The sequence below is a fragment of the Sphaeramia orbicularis genome, chromosome 15 (genome assembly GCF_902148855.1).
Source record: "Sphaeramia orbicularis chromosome 15, fSphaOr1.1, whole genome shotgun sequence".
Taxonomy (NCBI): Eukaryota; Metazoa; Chordata; class Actinopteri; order Kurtiformes; family Apogonidae; genus Sphaeramia; species Sphaeramia orbicularis.
Window position 1 is genome coordinate 19,666,580 of NC_043971.1, and position 16,628 is coordinate 19,683,207.

The 16,628-nt window shown below is 39.6% G+C and overlaps 1 protein-coding gene across 2 annotated transcripts; it reads right to left on the reverse strand.

Moving 5' to 3' along the window:
* Window positions 1-182: 182 nt before the first annotated feature.
* ercc6 (excision repair cross-complementation group 6) lies at window positions 183-16,006 on the reverse strand. 2 transcript variants are annotated; one of them, XM_030155535.1, is made up of 22 exons: window positions 15,929-16,006; window positions 15,182-15,396; window positions 14,820-15,048; window positions 13,918-14,038; window positions 13,703-13,817; window positions 12,083-12,797; window positions 10,548-10,679; window positions 9,551-9,709; window positions 8,622-8,757; window positions 8,217-8,387; window positions 7,722-7,898; window positions 6,237-6,353; window positions 5,720-5,815; window positions 4,771-4,989; window positions 4,216-4,326; window positions 3,516-3,635; window positions 3,198-3,292; window positions 2,536-2,681; window positions 1,810-2,406; window positions 1,531-1,699; window positions 1,372-1,450; window positions 183-1,283 (listed from the first exon to the last, which is right to left on the reverse strand). In XM_030155535.1, the coding sequence occupies exons 2-22, from the start codon at window positions 15,375-15,377 to the stop codon at window positions 843-845; spliced, it is 4,341 nt and encodes a 1,446-aa protein (XP_030011395.1). In that variant the 5' UTR covers window positions 15,378-15,396; window positions 15,929-16,006; the 3' UTR covers window positions 183-842. The 2 variants fall into 2 exon arrangements, with proteins under 2 accessions (XP_030011395.1, XP_030011394.1); XM_030155534.1 differs by having other exon boundaries at window positions 12,083-12,800.
* Between the last annotated feature and the right edge of the window lie 622 nt (window positions 16,007-16,628).

Sequence of the window (16,628 nt, forward strand, 5' to 3'; positions counted from 1 at the left end):
ACTGGCAAACTTTAACTAAGGTTTATAGATTATGGTTTATACAGACCAGACCGGACTGCATTTCAGGACCTTGGTCAGCACCACACTTCCACTCCCTTAACACATAAACTCAAGATACAATCTTTTATTAAACTGTTTCATAGTCTTCTTTAATCTAGCAGTGATTTCAACGAAAACTGGAAAAATACTTTAATTACTTTTATTGAATAAAATATAAAAACAGTAAATCACGTGCTTTCAGAACCAGCCAAATGCTGATTTCTCACCAACAACCGAAGGTTATTTAAATGTTACTTTAGTGACCATAACCACACTATGTCCAAAGTAAAAAATGTATGACAATGTGATCATATTCACAAAATGACACAACTCCATTTGTTTCATAGAAGCATGTTACAAAATCTGACAAGTGATGCAAGTCCAGGTATGTCTGAAAAAATGCATCTGAGTAAATAATTACTCAAAAGAAAACAGTTTTTACTTTTACAGGTAATTTCAAGTATGACCAGGTACAAAAAAAAGAACAGAAAACAAAGGAATTGCAGTAGTCCAAGTGCAAACCAAAAATTCACTTAAACTCTGATAAAAAAAACCCTCCCTCTAAGCTTAATCGACTAGATAATAAACATTAATCTGCAACCTAAGGATGTACTACAATGCAAAATGGCTTCATGTGGTTCTTAAAAAAAAAAAAAAAAAAAGTACTTCAGTCACTTCGCTTCTTGACCTAATGTGCCCAATAGACACTGAAGTTAAGGAAGCAAAAGACAACCTAAACAAAAATATATTTATGTCATAGCTGGCAAATATTCAAACACATCCTATTTCAGCTTTTGTCTCTTTTAGCGGAAGTGTTCCTTCAGTCTCCAGATGCCTTCTTGACCAGATGTCCTATGGAAGTCACAGATGCTCCTCAGCAGCTCTCTGAACACAGGCGCCTGTTCCTGGGTCAGTCTAGGTTTAAAATATTCCAGCACTTCCTGCGTGCTGGCTTGTCCATCCATATGAGCCTGGAAGGCTACAAAGTTACGTAGATCCACCAACAGCTCGTCGTGCTCAGTGGGTGGAGCTGGAGGGGAGTTTCTTCGTTCAGCTACAGACACATCCTCTTCCTCCTCTTCATCTCTGTGGCTGGAAGGCTGGTAATTGCGTTCTCTCATCTTGGCCAGCAGGGAGGAGGAGGAAAGGGGGGCGGAGCCTGAGTCACTTTCTGGCCCCTCTCCACTGAAATGGGCTCCTGAGCCCGGCTTCTTTGAAACAGACTTCTTTATAATAGCAGCATCCTAATCAAAAATAGTTAAACACATGAGTCACAAATGCTTTACAACTTTCACAATAATCGTAATATCTTCAGAATACGACAGCTGTTACCTTGCATTTACTTGAAGTAGAGACAGACTGAACAGATGGTGCAGCCAGAAGAGAATTTTTCTTTTGTCCAAACCGTTTCCTGAGGACACAGATGAGTTATAAACTTGGATGTTTTTTATTCATATTAGATTAGCGGCATTTCATTGTTAGACTGTGTACCTTGCAGGTGGTGGAGGAGTATTATTATATGGCAGCCTGCACTTTTGCCGAGAAATTTTAAGGGCTTTCAAAGCATCCTTGGCCACTCTGTTGGCTTCTGCCTCTACCAATACATAATCGGGGTTGGACGAGTCCATGATGGTGTCATGCTGCATCACACTGTGGATACCTGAGGAAAAACAAGGAGGGGCAGAGACAAAGATAGTCAAACAAAGACTTAACAGAAAAACTTTACATTTAGTAAAAATTAACAGATAAACCGCATCCAGATTTGTGTACCTGATTTCTTGAAGAGCTTTGCCAGAACATAATCATCTGATTTCTTCCGGTCTTGCTGCTCATTGTCTTCATCCTCTGCTTTATTGTAAGTCTTTTTCTTTACCAAGTGAGAAATGCGGTGGCCTTCGAACCGAGCATCATGGGAGTGTTTGCGTTTCTTATGTTTACGTTTGTCAGTGTTAGTTGAGTCACAGTGTTTGCGCTTTTCTGTATGTTTCTGAGGACTAGTCAGGGTATTGTCTTTGTTTCTACGTTGGTGTGAGCTGGATAAGTTGGAGTGTTTGACTACTGGCTTCACATCACTCAAGTCTCTATTATTTAGGCTAGCATGCTGTGTATTTACTGAAATATCTGGCAGATCCACATCCTTTTGGTCCATGCTTTGACTGGCCAGCAGGACATTTGGTTTGCTCTGAGAATTTGAACTACATAGAGAGGAAACTCCATTTCCTGATACAGGAACATCTGATGAAGAGGTTCTGTTGATTGCATTCTGGTTGGCGGAGGACTGTTTCTGTGTATGTATGCTTTGGGTTCCCATGTGGAATGGCCTTGATCGCTCCAGTTTCTTTGGCGCCTTGACATCAGAGCCTGTACCTGTGTGATGATAAAACAACAACAACAAACAGCATTATTTCTATCCATTAAAAAGAACCCATTTAAATATGGAAATAAATGATAAATATAATTTTGCAAAAAATAGAAACAGATGATGCATCTACTGACCGGCAAAAATAGCACTAGTCTCTGTTCCCTGAGTTCGGTCAGGATCAGCCAGAGTGAAGAGCTCATAAATGTCATTAGACTTGAAGAAACGCCTTTGTTTCGGATCCTTCAGAACACGGTTGGTTAGAAATTGTTTGAAAATTTGCCTAAATAACAACAAATGAAATGCAGTGTTAGTGGATTGTAACGTTAACCTCAGCAAGCAGTTCAGATTCCCTGTCACCACAGAGTAGTTTAGCTGATGGATGAGAAAATTAAGTTAACCTCACTACTGTATGTATCAAAATAGAATCCCTACAGTTCTTTCTACTTGCTTTTTGAAAGCAGTTTACAGACACAAACCAAACAGAGCAACAGTTTAGGAGTCCTAGATTGGCCATTTAATAATGCAGGAAAGCTTTTCAATTACTGAGAACTGGGGTAGTGCAAGTAGTAATACTGCCATGATGTGAGCAATTAGTCATGTCAAAACCAATATTCATGAATGTGTACAATCAATGGAAAACGACAACCAAAAACTGTGTGAGAGAGAAGGCGCAAAAGACAATGAAGGAGTTATTTTTACTGCTTTTTTATTGAGTTCTGTGATTTAATATAATGTGTACCAACACATTTAGAAGTGCTCAACATGAAATTAAACGGTTTAACAAGTGATGTCTGACCTGTGGTAGATTTTCTCCTCTATGGTCCCTGCAGTCAGCAGTCTGTAAATAGTCACTTGCTGCTTTTGACCAATTCTCCATGCGCGCTCTCGTGCCTATAAGAAACAAAATAAAAAAACAATTGAAGGGCATCCTCTGAGGCATACAATCCAGTTATTTTTACTCTATGCTGATATTAACAAAAAGGTTAAAAATATGGGTAAAATATAAGTTACAAAAAAACATAAGGAGCATAATCAGAATACATGACAAATAATGGACTTGGCAAATAAAATTAACAACTGGGTGTGCCCGTGTATGTGTGTGTGTGTGTCTAACCTGTGTGTCAGTACTGGGGTTCCAGTCTGGGTCGTAGATGATGACTCTGTTGGCTCCAGTCAGATTGACTCCCAGACCTCCGACTTTAGTGGTCAGCAAGAAGATAAAAATGGATTTGTCCTGTAAGAGAAAAAAAAGTAGGGCAAAATACACAGCGGTCTTATTTTGCTGTAAAAATGGCAGTGATTAATTAATATTTTGTGTACAGTTTTACACTGCATATAAAACACATAAGTTTAAGATACTAAACAATATCCCATTTACCCAAATTCAACTATAAATAAATCTTACTGTAGCTATTGGCTATTATATGCTCCCTACAGGGCAGTAAAGGGACATTTCAAACTGATAAGCACTGTAAATTGCGCTCTAACTCTACATTACAACACTATATAGAGTATAATCTTCTGAAGTACCGATAATGAATTATGCATTTGCAACAATCAAAAGATTAAAACGTGTCCAAGTTTGTAGGACAGACAGTTCTTTTGAACATATAAAATTATTGTCAACATTAAGGCTTATTGCCATAATTTAATGTAAAGAACAATAAAAGAGAATTGCCGGAGTTCGAACAACAGATTGTCATCAATTAGTGTTTTCACCCTGGGGTGAGGAGAGTATCACTGAGGCATTTTCTGCCTCAGGAGGGGATTTTCTTGGGAAACACTCAGAGCCATTAGGGATGGCTAATCCGTACCTCGTTGAAACGTGCGATGAGGGGCTGTCGGGAAGCTATTGTGGTAGTACCATCCATTTTCAAGTATGAGTAGTAATTTTCCCTCACAAACACCTCTAAGATGTGCAACATCTGGAAACATGGGAGAGAGGAAGACAAACAGTGAGAAAAGTAATGGGGAGGGAAACAGACAGAGAGCAAAGAGGGGCTGAGGTTTGGATTATCTCTAAAAGGATTAGAGTAGATTAATATTACATGGACAGAGATACCGACAGGGAGGGTCTCAGGTTCCCTCTGAGGTATAATCTCATTGGTATTGACTACAACAGCTGGGGCCTCACTCACATACACTACTCTCTCACATACAGCCACATGGGTCGAATGGAGAAAACGGCAAATACAATACAAATGATTAACACTGAACACACGAAAACAGACAGGAAATAAAAGACATGTATGGTCTATGCAAATTTTAATCTAAATGTATTCATACAAATGTAAATTCTATAAAATGTACAGTTATATTAAATCAGAGGTGATAAAGTTGTGAATCAGATGGTGGAATATGTTCCTAACCTGTCTAGACTGAGTGAAGAGCAGTACTCGCTGGCCCTGTTTGAACCAGAGACGCAGGAGTGACTCCACCACAATCAGTTTGCCTGAACGTTTCCAAAAACCAAAGTGTTCCTCCTCAGTCAGCTGGTCCTCTGGGATTCCCCTCAGCATCTTGGGTCCGCCCGAGAAAAGGTCTGGGTGGTTACAGATTTTCCGCAGTGCTATCAAACCTGAGAAAACCTACCAAACCCCACAACAAAAACACAAACTATCAAAAAGATGAAAACAGACAGAGAGCGAGGGGTGACCTAATAGATATTAAAGAGTGGCATTTTTTACAGTGTTGTGCTTTTAAACAAACACATTTACTTTAGGCTACAGAAATGAGTTACATAATTTATTTACGGACAGTATAGGCTGTGTTTCTTGATGAAGGCCCAATGGTCACTGCATTAGTAATGGTGGTTAATGGACTGAGAGTGACCACTGAATATGTTTGTGAGTGTGTGTATGTGAGTGTGTCTGTGCAATCTGCTGTGGTCACCCCTAGCTCTAGAACCATGTCCATTTGGTCAGTGGTGATAAATGGTTGAGTCTCCCTCTCATGGGGCTGGCTAATGTGAAAAAAGCAACTATACAACCTGCTTAAAGAGGGCTTCTTTAAGAACACAAAAAACAAGCAATTAGAGGTTTAACTAAATTTACATGGCAAAAATTAAAGCTCTGATGCCAATTTACAAGAAAGTAAAGTGCATTAACAACATACAGATGCACATTAGTAAGAAACCTTAACTGAAATTCACTGGATAATGGGTTAAATAATGAATATGGGAAGTCATCTTCCTAGAAGTGTTCCGCTTGACCAAGACTTGCACTGCTTGTTCTAGTGGCACAACATGGGTCAAAGCAAAGATGCAAAAAAGAAAGAGGCTTAAAACAAAGGGTATGAACCCTTAAAAGCAAGGCTTACCTGCATATCACCATTTAGTATCTGGTAGACCTCTTTGGAATCTAAGAAGTTCTGATAGACCTGCCGCTGCTCCTCTGTTAATCTGCAAAACAGAACCTGCGCACGCACACACACACACACACACACACACACACACACACACAAAGGGCAGTGTAAGAGTGCGTAATGAGTAGTGAACATCCCCTTTAAAGCCCCTTGATGAAGTGAAGTGTGGGAAAAGAGAAATTAGAAGGCAGCAATGTGTTTTTTAGCGCCACAGTTGTCCTAAGGGACTGACTTAATGAGCTGAAGTGGACTGAGAAGTCAACCAGCGTCAGCCAAGAGGACAGACCAGAGACTGGCCACCTTAATGAATACCTGCTCCTTTTACTTTACCAAGACTTTATTAGCTGGCTTCACCTGACAAGGACCATGCACATTCATCAAATACTCTTTAGACATGGCACATACAGTCACATCCAATCAGATAAACACCTCTGACAGAACAGGGTCAAATTTCCAAGAGCACGATGAATACCTGTTCATTTTTGTCAGGTAAGGAGAGGTTGGCCTTGACGTCTGCCTTCATTCGTCTGAGCAGGTAAGGATTTATGGTGTCCCTCAGCACACATGCACACTTAAAAGCTGTCTGTACCTGAAAATGAACAAGCACAGTTAACCCTCTAAGCATCAGAATTTAAAAAAAAAAAACAAACTGCTGAAAAACTCAAAGATAATTTAGTTTAGTGTGTCAAACAACACATCAACATTCACTCGTCAGTGTGGATATTTCTCAGGACATGAGTGCCGTTTACCCCCTGTTCCACCCTCTCTCATCCCATTTGTGTGTTGGTGTCCCTCTCAGCAGTACGAGCCATTAAACATTGATCAGAGTGCTGTTGGTCTCAGGGGACAAAGCCCTCCTCTTTCATCAGTATTGCCGACCGGCGGGAGAAACACTCAGTTCCAGCCAACACTAGGAGCCCCACTACAAATGGCCTGCTACACCTCATCCACACTCTGTGTTAAAGGCCAGTTAGCCTTTTAAACATTAACTCACCAGGGGTCCACAGAGGGATCAAAGAAACCCTCTGCAAGGCTGGAGGGGACAATATCACCGTGGGATTGAGGGCTAAATGGAAGTCAGAACGGAAGTGAAGTAGACGGAAGCAGGAGATGATCCACTGATCACTGCACAAGCTATTGTATTATTGGATCCAACATCAGTTTGTCTATCTCCACCCAACACACACAGGTCTGTACGTGCATCATTTCATACATTCATGAGTTGAAGCTGAAGGCCTGCTTTGCTAGTCTGAGAATTTCCAGAAGAGGATAAAGCAGCAGAGCTTAGCCCTCTCTGACCATTTAATAACATTAATAATTAGTAAAGGTTTTTATTATCGACAGCGGAAGAAGCATCAATAGCTAGCTTAAATAATTAAATCCATACAGTCAGTGGGTTATTAACGATTGGACACTAATGACAAAGGGCTACAATTTAGCTCACTGGCCCTCCACTTTAGCCTCTCCCTTTCTCTCACACACAAGGGATGCAGTGAAGTTCCTCTGCACGAAACTACATTATCGTGGACTGCACTTAATTGCTCTGTTGCTCCACTATCTCTCTTTCTCCTTGCTTCCACCTTTGCAAAATTGGACAAGTGTATCCAGTGTTGTCAGTGACCTTTTCTCCCACGTTATGCTACAAGAATTACTTATAGGGTTGCAAGGTTAACTGATTTACATGTGCCTCTCGTTCTTCCTGGGCCACTGTTAACATTCTTTTTCACCAATTCATTTTCACTACAATGCAAATAACCCATGATTTTGTCTTGCCCATTAGTACTAGTTGTAATTAGTAGTATACTATATTATAAAAAAGTTAATGATTCAAAACAGAGTAAATAAAAATTACATCCTTTGAGTCAAATGCGTCCACATTACTGCCCTTTAATTCTTCTGGCCTTAAGGGGCAGGTTTTAAACAAATCATTTCTATGCATTTGATAGTGTTTCAGTACCTGAACAGGTGAGGCATTGCTGTAGCCTCCCATGGTGATTGGGACTGAAAATTGCTCCATAAACACAGGTAACGTTCCCAATTTTCCAGGGAAGACAAAGTCAAACAGTGACCACAGCTCCTTTAAATTGTTCTGCATAGGGGAACCTGACAGGATGAACCGGTGGGGAGTGCGAAACTAGACAGAAAGAGGATCAAAGTTAGATATGCATAAAAAATGCTGCGATGTTTAATCTGTTGTAATATTTCATAACATGGAATGATGGTAGTTAATAATTTCCTATTTAGAAAAGAAAAACAGCATTTTAAAAAACTTAAACTACAATGAGTATATATGGCAGATGTGCAGATCTTTGAAGGTGAATTTAAGCAATTGCTAAAAAATAAAAACATACATTTACATTTAGAGCATAAAAGTTTTAATTTTAATACCCAACAATGAAACACTTGGTTAAGCTATTTATATATACGTGCATGCATCTATGTGTGACAATACCTGTTTGCAGGCAGTTGTAACTCCAGCATTTGGATTCCTGATTTTATGGCCCTCGTCCAGTATAATATAATGCCAGTCGTACCGCTGCAGGGCATCCTGCATATTCCTCACTGCTGAATAAGAGGTTATCAGGATCCCATGACATGATGCAATCTCTGGAATCAGTTTTTCCTGCAAAAGAGAAAAAAAATGTACCATACAGTTGCTAAGCATCTCTGATATTGCAACCATCTAGTTTCTAATGAGTGTCCTAGCATCATATCTACTTCTATGTCGTTTGAGAAAAAAGTAAGAAAAGGGAAAAGGCTTAGAGCTCAAGCTGCATTAATAGACCTCTGGTGCCCTCCAGAGGAAAAAGAACCCATATGAAACTTTGTAGTTCAGTTATTAAATTGAGACACTTACCTTATTGCTAGTGAAAGAGCCTGTTTCATGTAGAACAGCCACTCTGAAAGGTGGCCACCAGGTGTGAAACTCCTTCACCCACTGATGCATGACTGTTGCTGGACACACAATAACTGTAGGACCCAAGCCGGCATACCTGCAATCAAACACAATCACAGTCAAGATAGGTGAACTCGGGGTTCAGTGAGCTGTGGATAACTGTCATTTTTAGCTTTGATTATAGAAAATGAAAGCTTTTTTCTAACAAATAAAACAGTGAAAACATAAAAGGCATCTTAGTGGCTGAAAACAATAATACATCAGAATAATTAACAAAGCCTATTGCCACCAAACTGACAACATGCCTTAAAAATGAATTGACAAAGGTTGTATGTGAAAATTTACAAGAGCTTTGTCAAACACACACACACACACACACACACACACACACACACACACACTAATGGGCTGCTATGAACCTCTGCCTAGTGGAAGCTATTGATACTGGGCCATAATTGAGTTTGCAAGCAATCAATTTGTGGGCGTCTATAGTAGACAGAGTATTGACCATAAGGGAAGCTCCACCTACTAAATGCATGAGTGTTGTTTGTGCAGTAAAATCCAATTATTATCACCAGTGCATCATCTTTCCATGGCTGATTTATAGTCCCACACCTGCTCCACTCCCAGTTCAGAAGTCCAAAATCTCCTTGAGTGTTCAAGAAAGGACTTACTCTAACTATCACATTCAAACACACCCACACACACACAAGCGCATACACACTGTGTCAGTGTTTTCTCTGATGTCTGCAGTAAGAAAGTGAAGAGTCTGATAATTGAAACATGTTTAATAATTCAGATGAACACTCTCAAGCAGAAATCCCCCTAATCAAATATTCATACCATACAGACACATAGTCTCGGCCCATAGATTGTGTTTGTGTGTGTACCTGTAGTTGGATCCTCTGGTCCTCAGTTTACTGTAGCTCAATCCAGCCAGAAAGCTGATGATCTGGATGGTTTTACCCAATCCCATCTCATCTCCCAAGATGCCACCTGCCTGCTGACAATGGAGTTCCCACATCCATCGCACACCTGTCTGTTGGTACCTACCACATGAATCACATGAACAGAAAAACGTGAAACACTGGCGCTTAACCTAAAATGCAGATTTTCAAAAACACAGATAGTTAGAATTTTCAAGCAAATAAACTGATATTTCAGGTATTCACCTATGGAAGCATTTACACTGTTCGAATGGGGACCACTTCCCCCACTTTTTTGTTTATTTTTATGAAAAGACAGACATACAGATGCAAAATGTATCAATGTTTTTAAAACAAGATTAAAACAAAATGAACAAACAGATCTACAGAACCAACAGTATTTATCCAATAACAACATGAATTAATAAACAAAAACAAATTCATGTGCCACAAAAGCCACAAACCATCAGCTGACTCCATCCCAGGTACATGAGGGAGGTATTGAAGAATGTTTCTATTACTAACACAGTCCAGTTTGTATGAATGCATAAACTGTAAGTGACCTGGAAGTGTGAGTAAGAGAAGGTAAGGTGATGTACAGAAACATTACATAAAATCCACTAAATTTAAATTAAACGCAACATTTTTACCACATTTGGATTCTATTCATAAAAATGACACTTCCATTATTGAGGATTTTAACCCTGAAACTGACGCATGCCAAAATTTCATTCACTAGTACTTTTAAATAGGAAAGAACCAATAACCAATTTGTTTTGTCTTATGTCTGGTTCATCTGCATCATTTTGTACAAAGGTATATACAAGCAGTGGGTGCGAAAATAAACACTGGGCAAAGTACATAGTACACACATTATTATACACAAATTGTTTTATAGCTTTTATTCATTTTATATCAGTGTGAATTTGAGATAACTCACACTGATGCACACTGAACTTACTTGTAAAGTTTTTTCCAGAGGAAGCCAGGCACTTTGAACCCCTCATCAAACTCTGCATCACTTTCATCTGAAAACTCCTCACATCTTTGCCTCTTCTCCTCCCTTTCTCGCAGACGTTGCCGCTTCCATCTCCTATAGAGAGAGTGAGTATAGAATCATGAAGTTAGTGCACATTTAAGGTTAATACATTCTCTATTTTACTGGCAAATTCTAGAAGGACTTCGAATTTGTGAATACTTGCAAGTTGCTGAAATAAAAGTCAAACAACAGATGGAACTGCTTTTGTCAATGGTAAATTGATCGGCCTTAATTTTACAATGATTTTACATTGTATTTTACATGCTATATCCAAAAAGACTTTTTATCATCCAGTGTCCATAAGACATGCATTTAAAAAAAAAGAAAACGATTTTAAGCAAATTATGATTCCTGTATGATCTGTCGGTTCATATGCATTAATTCTGTCATTATACTCATTGCATGCTGGGGTAGGTTCAGCTCCATGTGACCCTCAAAACAGGATATGCAAATCCACAGAACCAATGTTAAATTTGCTCCTCTTGCACTCAATAGTTTATTTTAAGCTTTGCCTACACAGGAGTATGGATGGCAAACATTTTGCGCTGTGAGTATTTCCCTTGAGTTGTGAACATCCACAGCAAAAAGGGAAATGTAAAGGAGAACAGTTTTAATAGTGCAGGAAAGAGGGCAGTTAGAGGCACAGTCGTCGCGCAGCAAATGAAGATTGATACAGACAATTAGTAGTGCGAGTTCCCCAGAAAGGTGTGAGGTGGAGAGGATAAGAATCCATCTTCATTTGGGCCTGGTCCTGTCACCCTGCCACGAAACTGGTCCTTTAGCTGGGCCTGGGAGACCACACTCTCTAATTAAGTCAAGACTAAGCATTGGTTCAGTTAATTACACTTTTCTGCCCCCTCTCCACCCCCCACCCAACTACAAATACTGCCCGCTCTAATAATATCATTCCTCATATAAGCTAGCCTCACCATCCATGCCGTGTCTGTGCTGTTGAATTGACATTCAATCACTGTAGTGTAGAAAAAGGACACATGCCAACACAATTTATTTGGCAGCTATAAATATGAAATCTCATTAGGGCTGCTCTTCCATTAATTTGAGCATTAGAGTGAGTGAGTGAGTGTATAAAACCATGTGCAGGAGGATAATTAGGGCAGTGTGAGAGCAGAGAGAGAAGAAGAGCAGGGAGTGAATTTGCTTAGTCAAGAAACAGCTGCCAATCTCATCTGGGATTAACTCTCCCTCTGCACTATGGAGCCAGCAGAAACCGACTGCATTCTTCTAAACTAAACAATAGCATATTTGCACCACTGCCATTATAAATGTGGTACAAAGTTAAAGGCCTATGCGGGTGTTTGTTGGACATGACTATTATAAGACCTACAGAGGAAAAAACTTTTGAAAGCTTGGCATCTACCAGCTCCAAGTACAAATCTACTGTTTTCTATCTACAAACATAGAATATTTTAACAGGGGCAGGTGTTATAGCATCATACCGTATTCTCTGTCTGTAGTATTCCACATCTCCATCATCTTTGACTTTTTTTTCTTTGCCCTTCTTCTCATCACCTTCTTCATCATCAGAACTCTCAGGACAGTATTCTTCCTCACTCTCCTCTTTCTTTACCTTCTTCCTCCCTCTCCTTTCAGTCTTTTTCCTGTATGGTTTTAATTCGTACTCTTCATCATCATCCTCCCCAAACCCCTCTTCCATAGCTTCTCTCTCCTCTTGGTCAAGATCTATACCCTCATCACTGGGCAGGTACTCTGATCCCTCACTGTCCATCTCTCCCTCCTCAGTGTGATGCTTTCTCCTGGGCTTAGGGAGCTGTGGTTCAGGCCTGGGGCGAGATTTAGGGTGAGCTTTCAAAGCAGTTATTTGGAGCTTTCGCATGCGCTTTTGCAGCTTTTTATCCTTGGGGGAAGATAAAGTTCTGCTCTTTTTTCCCTTTCCTTTTCCATCATGACTGAAACTGGAGTTCTTCCTCTTTAGAAGTGGGACTTTCTTTCTTTCAGTGGCCAGTTTGGCCTGGTCAGCCAGGTACTGGTCAAACGCTGAGTTCTCAGCAAGCATCACTTTTCGAGGCTCTTTTTTTTCCTCTTTCTGGGGAATTCTTGTTCCAAATGGAGTCATGTGACCTTTGCGGATAAGCTCTTCCCATTCTGTCTCCTGAGCTGGCATAAGCATGCTGCCAAGTGTGGATGGTCCAGCTTCTAGTACAAGACACACAACATGAACATGATTACATAAAGAAGTGTCCACTATCAGTTTTTCAAACTTAGACTGTGGAGTTTAGTTTGTGACCATAGTCATGCTATTGTGAAATTTGAAAGAAATCACCAAACACTGAACAAAAACAGTTAAAAACACTTAATGTAAATCATGCATGTTTACATAGTTGTAGCCACACTGACAATGCAAAAGTTTTATGAGGATAGACAAACACTAAAAAGATCTACAACGGTTCAATGATATAAGCAAAGACACACAAGATGTACTTTAACACCTAACTATGTTTATGTCCAAGACACCATGACACTACATTAACTTTTGTTTGTGTCAGCAGAGAATAACAGACTTTTCTGCTTTAAGGTCATGTTTTATCTGATGGCAGCTTGAAAGGTTTTGATGTTTATGTAAACTGTGGTTGTACTGTATCAACAGGAGCAGTTAGATCCCAAAATCTGTTGAAAAACACTAAACAACATTGGGAGGCAACATATTCTTCAGCTGAAATCAAAACAAAACAAAACAAAACATTTCAATACTAAATGCAACCCAGCTGTCAAAATAAAACCACAATGCAAAATAAAAAACAAAAAAATATTTTTGTTTTTACATTGTTATAGATGTCTCTGGGGTAGATTCAGGAGAGGATGTAATTTAACAATATTCTAAATATGCAGTACGTAGTGTGTGTTGCCCACAGCTAAAAATTATACAACTTTTGTGGTCAGTGTTCTCTGACAATTTCTTGAAAATGGAAAGCTGCAGTGGGAACCAATACTCTACCCTGGGCTATTCCATTACAGTCAAGACTGAGCTATGAAACAAACATCTACAGTAAGAAGAGGTGTGAGGGAAAAATAATGATATATGTCGACTTATTTCTCACCTTCTTCCTCATCGTCATCTGCCAAAAACTCAGCTTCGACTCTCTGGGAGTCATCTCCCCCCAAAATAGCCTGAAGTCTCTTCTGTTTGGCACGGATTTTCTTCAGCTGTTTCTCCTAAGACCATGAGATGTTTTAATCATTCATACAAGGATCATGGCTATTTTGTTTAGACAACTGGAATAAGCAATATCACTTGGCACATAAAGCATTTTACCTTATTTTCTTTCTGTCGTTTAACAGATTCAATCTTCCTACTGATGTCTTTGCTGGATGCGGCATAGGGAGTAAGCTGCTCAATGATCTTGTTGATTTGTTTCAGAGAGCCTGTGACTGACCTGTAAAACACACAGTGAAATAACAAAAGACATACCAGACTGTTTAGGGATTAAATTTAGTGAGGAACCTACAACTACACACGACATATTTCCCACTAGAATACTCTTTTATCTAAGTAGTAGTAGTCCACTTAATGAACATCACATTCATGACACAAAAGTCTCTTCTATATATTTAAAATTGCAATGAAAGGACACACTTATGATTGTAATATTTTGAAGTCATTTTACAAATATACAAAATATATAAACAACAATGTAAATAGGGCAGGGTGATTATCCAATCAACTGTATTAGATCTTAATTTAGTATACAATCTGTTTTTCAAGGGGACTGTACAAATTATGGTATTTAACAGAGATGGTTGTAGTTTGGGTTTTGTAGTACAGGGAGGTCAGAATGAGTTTAGACCAATACTAAAGTGAGTTTTAGTCCACTACAGCTAGCAGAGTTTGTGCAGCATGTTAATTTACAACTACTAAAGAAAACTTGTTACAGTTTGATTGTAACTCTATGTTACCTATATTTTATATGACAGGAGACAATTGTCAGTCACATTGTGGATCTTGATTCTACCTGAAAGACCATATGCTTTTTAAAACAAATCACCTAGCCCTGATCACAGCTTTCATCTAATACAGTATGGATATTTACATCCCACTACCATCTGTCTATAGGCGAACAGAAGCATGAACAGATTTTAACATGAAGACTAAAGCAATACACCCAAGTACAAAAAAATAAAAATTACAGAAATCAAACCAATAAGAATTAATTTTACCTGACATCATCCAGCACAGACTGGTATTCCTTCTCTGCCTCAGCTTTTGCAGCAGCCTGACTGGCTTCAAAGATGGCCTCATCCACCTGCTGCAGGACACCTTGCTCCAATACATCCTGGTCATACACAGCCACACCAAGCCCCTGCAACTCATGTGCCCCAGAACTGGCAGATGCTGCTTGTATACGCTGTCGGTTGATTTGCAGCAAGGCACCAGATCTCTTCACACCTGTACACCACAAAGGATAATACATAATGACATAAAATGGCCATAAGAGTTCCTCTTACTTGCAGGTAAATGTACATATTCATTGCTATGAAAATTTGAGAGACTAAACATATACAGAGGATGTATAACTGACCACTGGTCCCCTCTTCTGGTTCACTGGTAGCAGGGTAAGTTGCGGCAGCCTCAGAGCCTTGACTCTTCTCGGGGAAAGTGCAGGATGCTGTGCCCCCTGCAGCCCCATCCTCCTCTGTCCCTCCCGGGGTGAGAGCAGCACTGGCCGGGCTGGAGAGGGAGGAGGGCACCTGGTCCTCTGTACCTTCTACTGGCATGGTGATGAAGCTGCAGAGGCTGTCGGTCAGATGTCAAAAAGTTGATGTGGTCATATAAGCCTACGTATAACTGTCCTGCAATGAAGACACTCAATAAACAACAAGGTATTTCGTGCTATGAGAGCTAACTTCATTTTGAACCCAAGGAACTAACTAAATACACTCTTTAAATCTAATAACAGGAGTAGGTATTCGGAGTTTTAAGATATCGTGAACGACTAGAAATTAATGTAGAAAAGAGGAAGTAGCGTCAATCATTTATTTATCTTAAAGATAACTCTGTGTGGCAACCAGTTACGAAAACAGTTACCCCAGGCTGAATGAAAACATTATAAAATCTCTTACACTTCCATCCATTGTTTACGTGGCTAGAATGCTAAGCTAACAGTGAGCATCAGCTGTCCAGTTTAAAGCCCCAGCTAGCTGCCGGTCGGTATGTTTTAACAAAGACCGATACATTCAGCAGCCAGTGACACCTTTATTAAAGCGGCCTGAGTAAAGGTAAATATGTTTAACCATGTCTAGAGCAGACAGTGGTAGAAAATACTTACAAAATGAGCTGTTACACAACATCTCTGTGGCAGGTTATTACATGTTGCTGCCGTGCTTCCTGGTTTCCGGTTCTATGCTTTGGTGCTTGTTTACTGACTGATATGTTGAATAGCGCCCTCTGGTGGTTCAGCGCTGTTGGCTTATTTTCACCTGTAGATGGCGCCACGAAACCAGCTGTTTCTGCGGATGAATGGATGAGATGGAGCTCAGGATGCTGGACCACATTTTGGCAAGCAGCCAGTGGTGGAATCTAACAAAGCAGTACTGAATTGAAGAACAAATTTCAGGTATTTCTACTTTATTTGAGTTTTTTTTTTCCATTATCTACCACTTCTACCGCTTCAGGCCACTACACTCAGTACAAGTACAACTTTAGATAGGCCTATATGTTACATATTCGTTTTAGTAATACTGCCAAAAAAAAAGCAAGAAAGAAAAAATAATTGAAATCGATGTTGTGCTCTGTAAATTGTAATTAAGAAAATCAGGTTTCTGTTGTCTCAATCTAACTTCTGCTTATCTTTTTCTGGCATCTGTAGGGCAAACATTCAATGTGTCATTGTTACATCGGGTTTACATACAAGAAAACCCTGATGGGATTTTTCAGTATTTTGTTACAGACGTAGGCCCGCAACAATTATTTCCAAAGCTGTATGTTATCCTCAAAATGTGCCATTCTGTATATTTGTTTTGATATTG

Bases quoted from the DNA above. Each gene is read 5' to 3' on its own strand.
- ercc6 (XM_030155534.1), bottom strand. From the start codon at position 15,377: ATGCCAGTAGAAGGTACAGAGGACCAGGTGCCCTCCTCCCTCTCCAGC. The intron at 15,049-15,181 runs GTCAGTTATACA...TGTGGTGTACAG, and splicing joins ACCAGAAGAGGGGACCAGTG to GTGTGAAGAGATCTGGTGCC. The intron at 2,682-3,197 runs GTCAGACATCAC...GTTGTTATTTAG, and splicing joins GAGGAGAAAATCTACCACAG to GCAAATTTTCAAACAATTTC.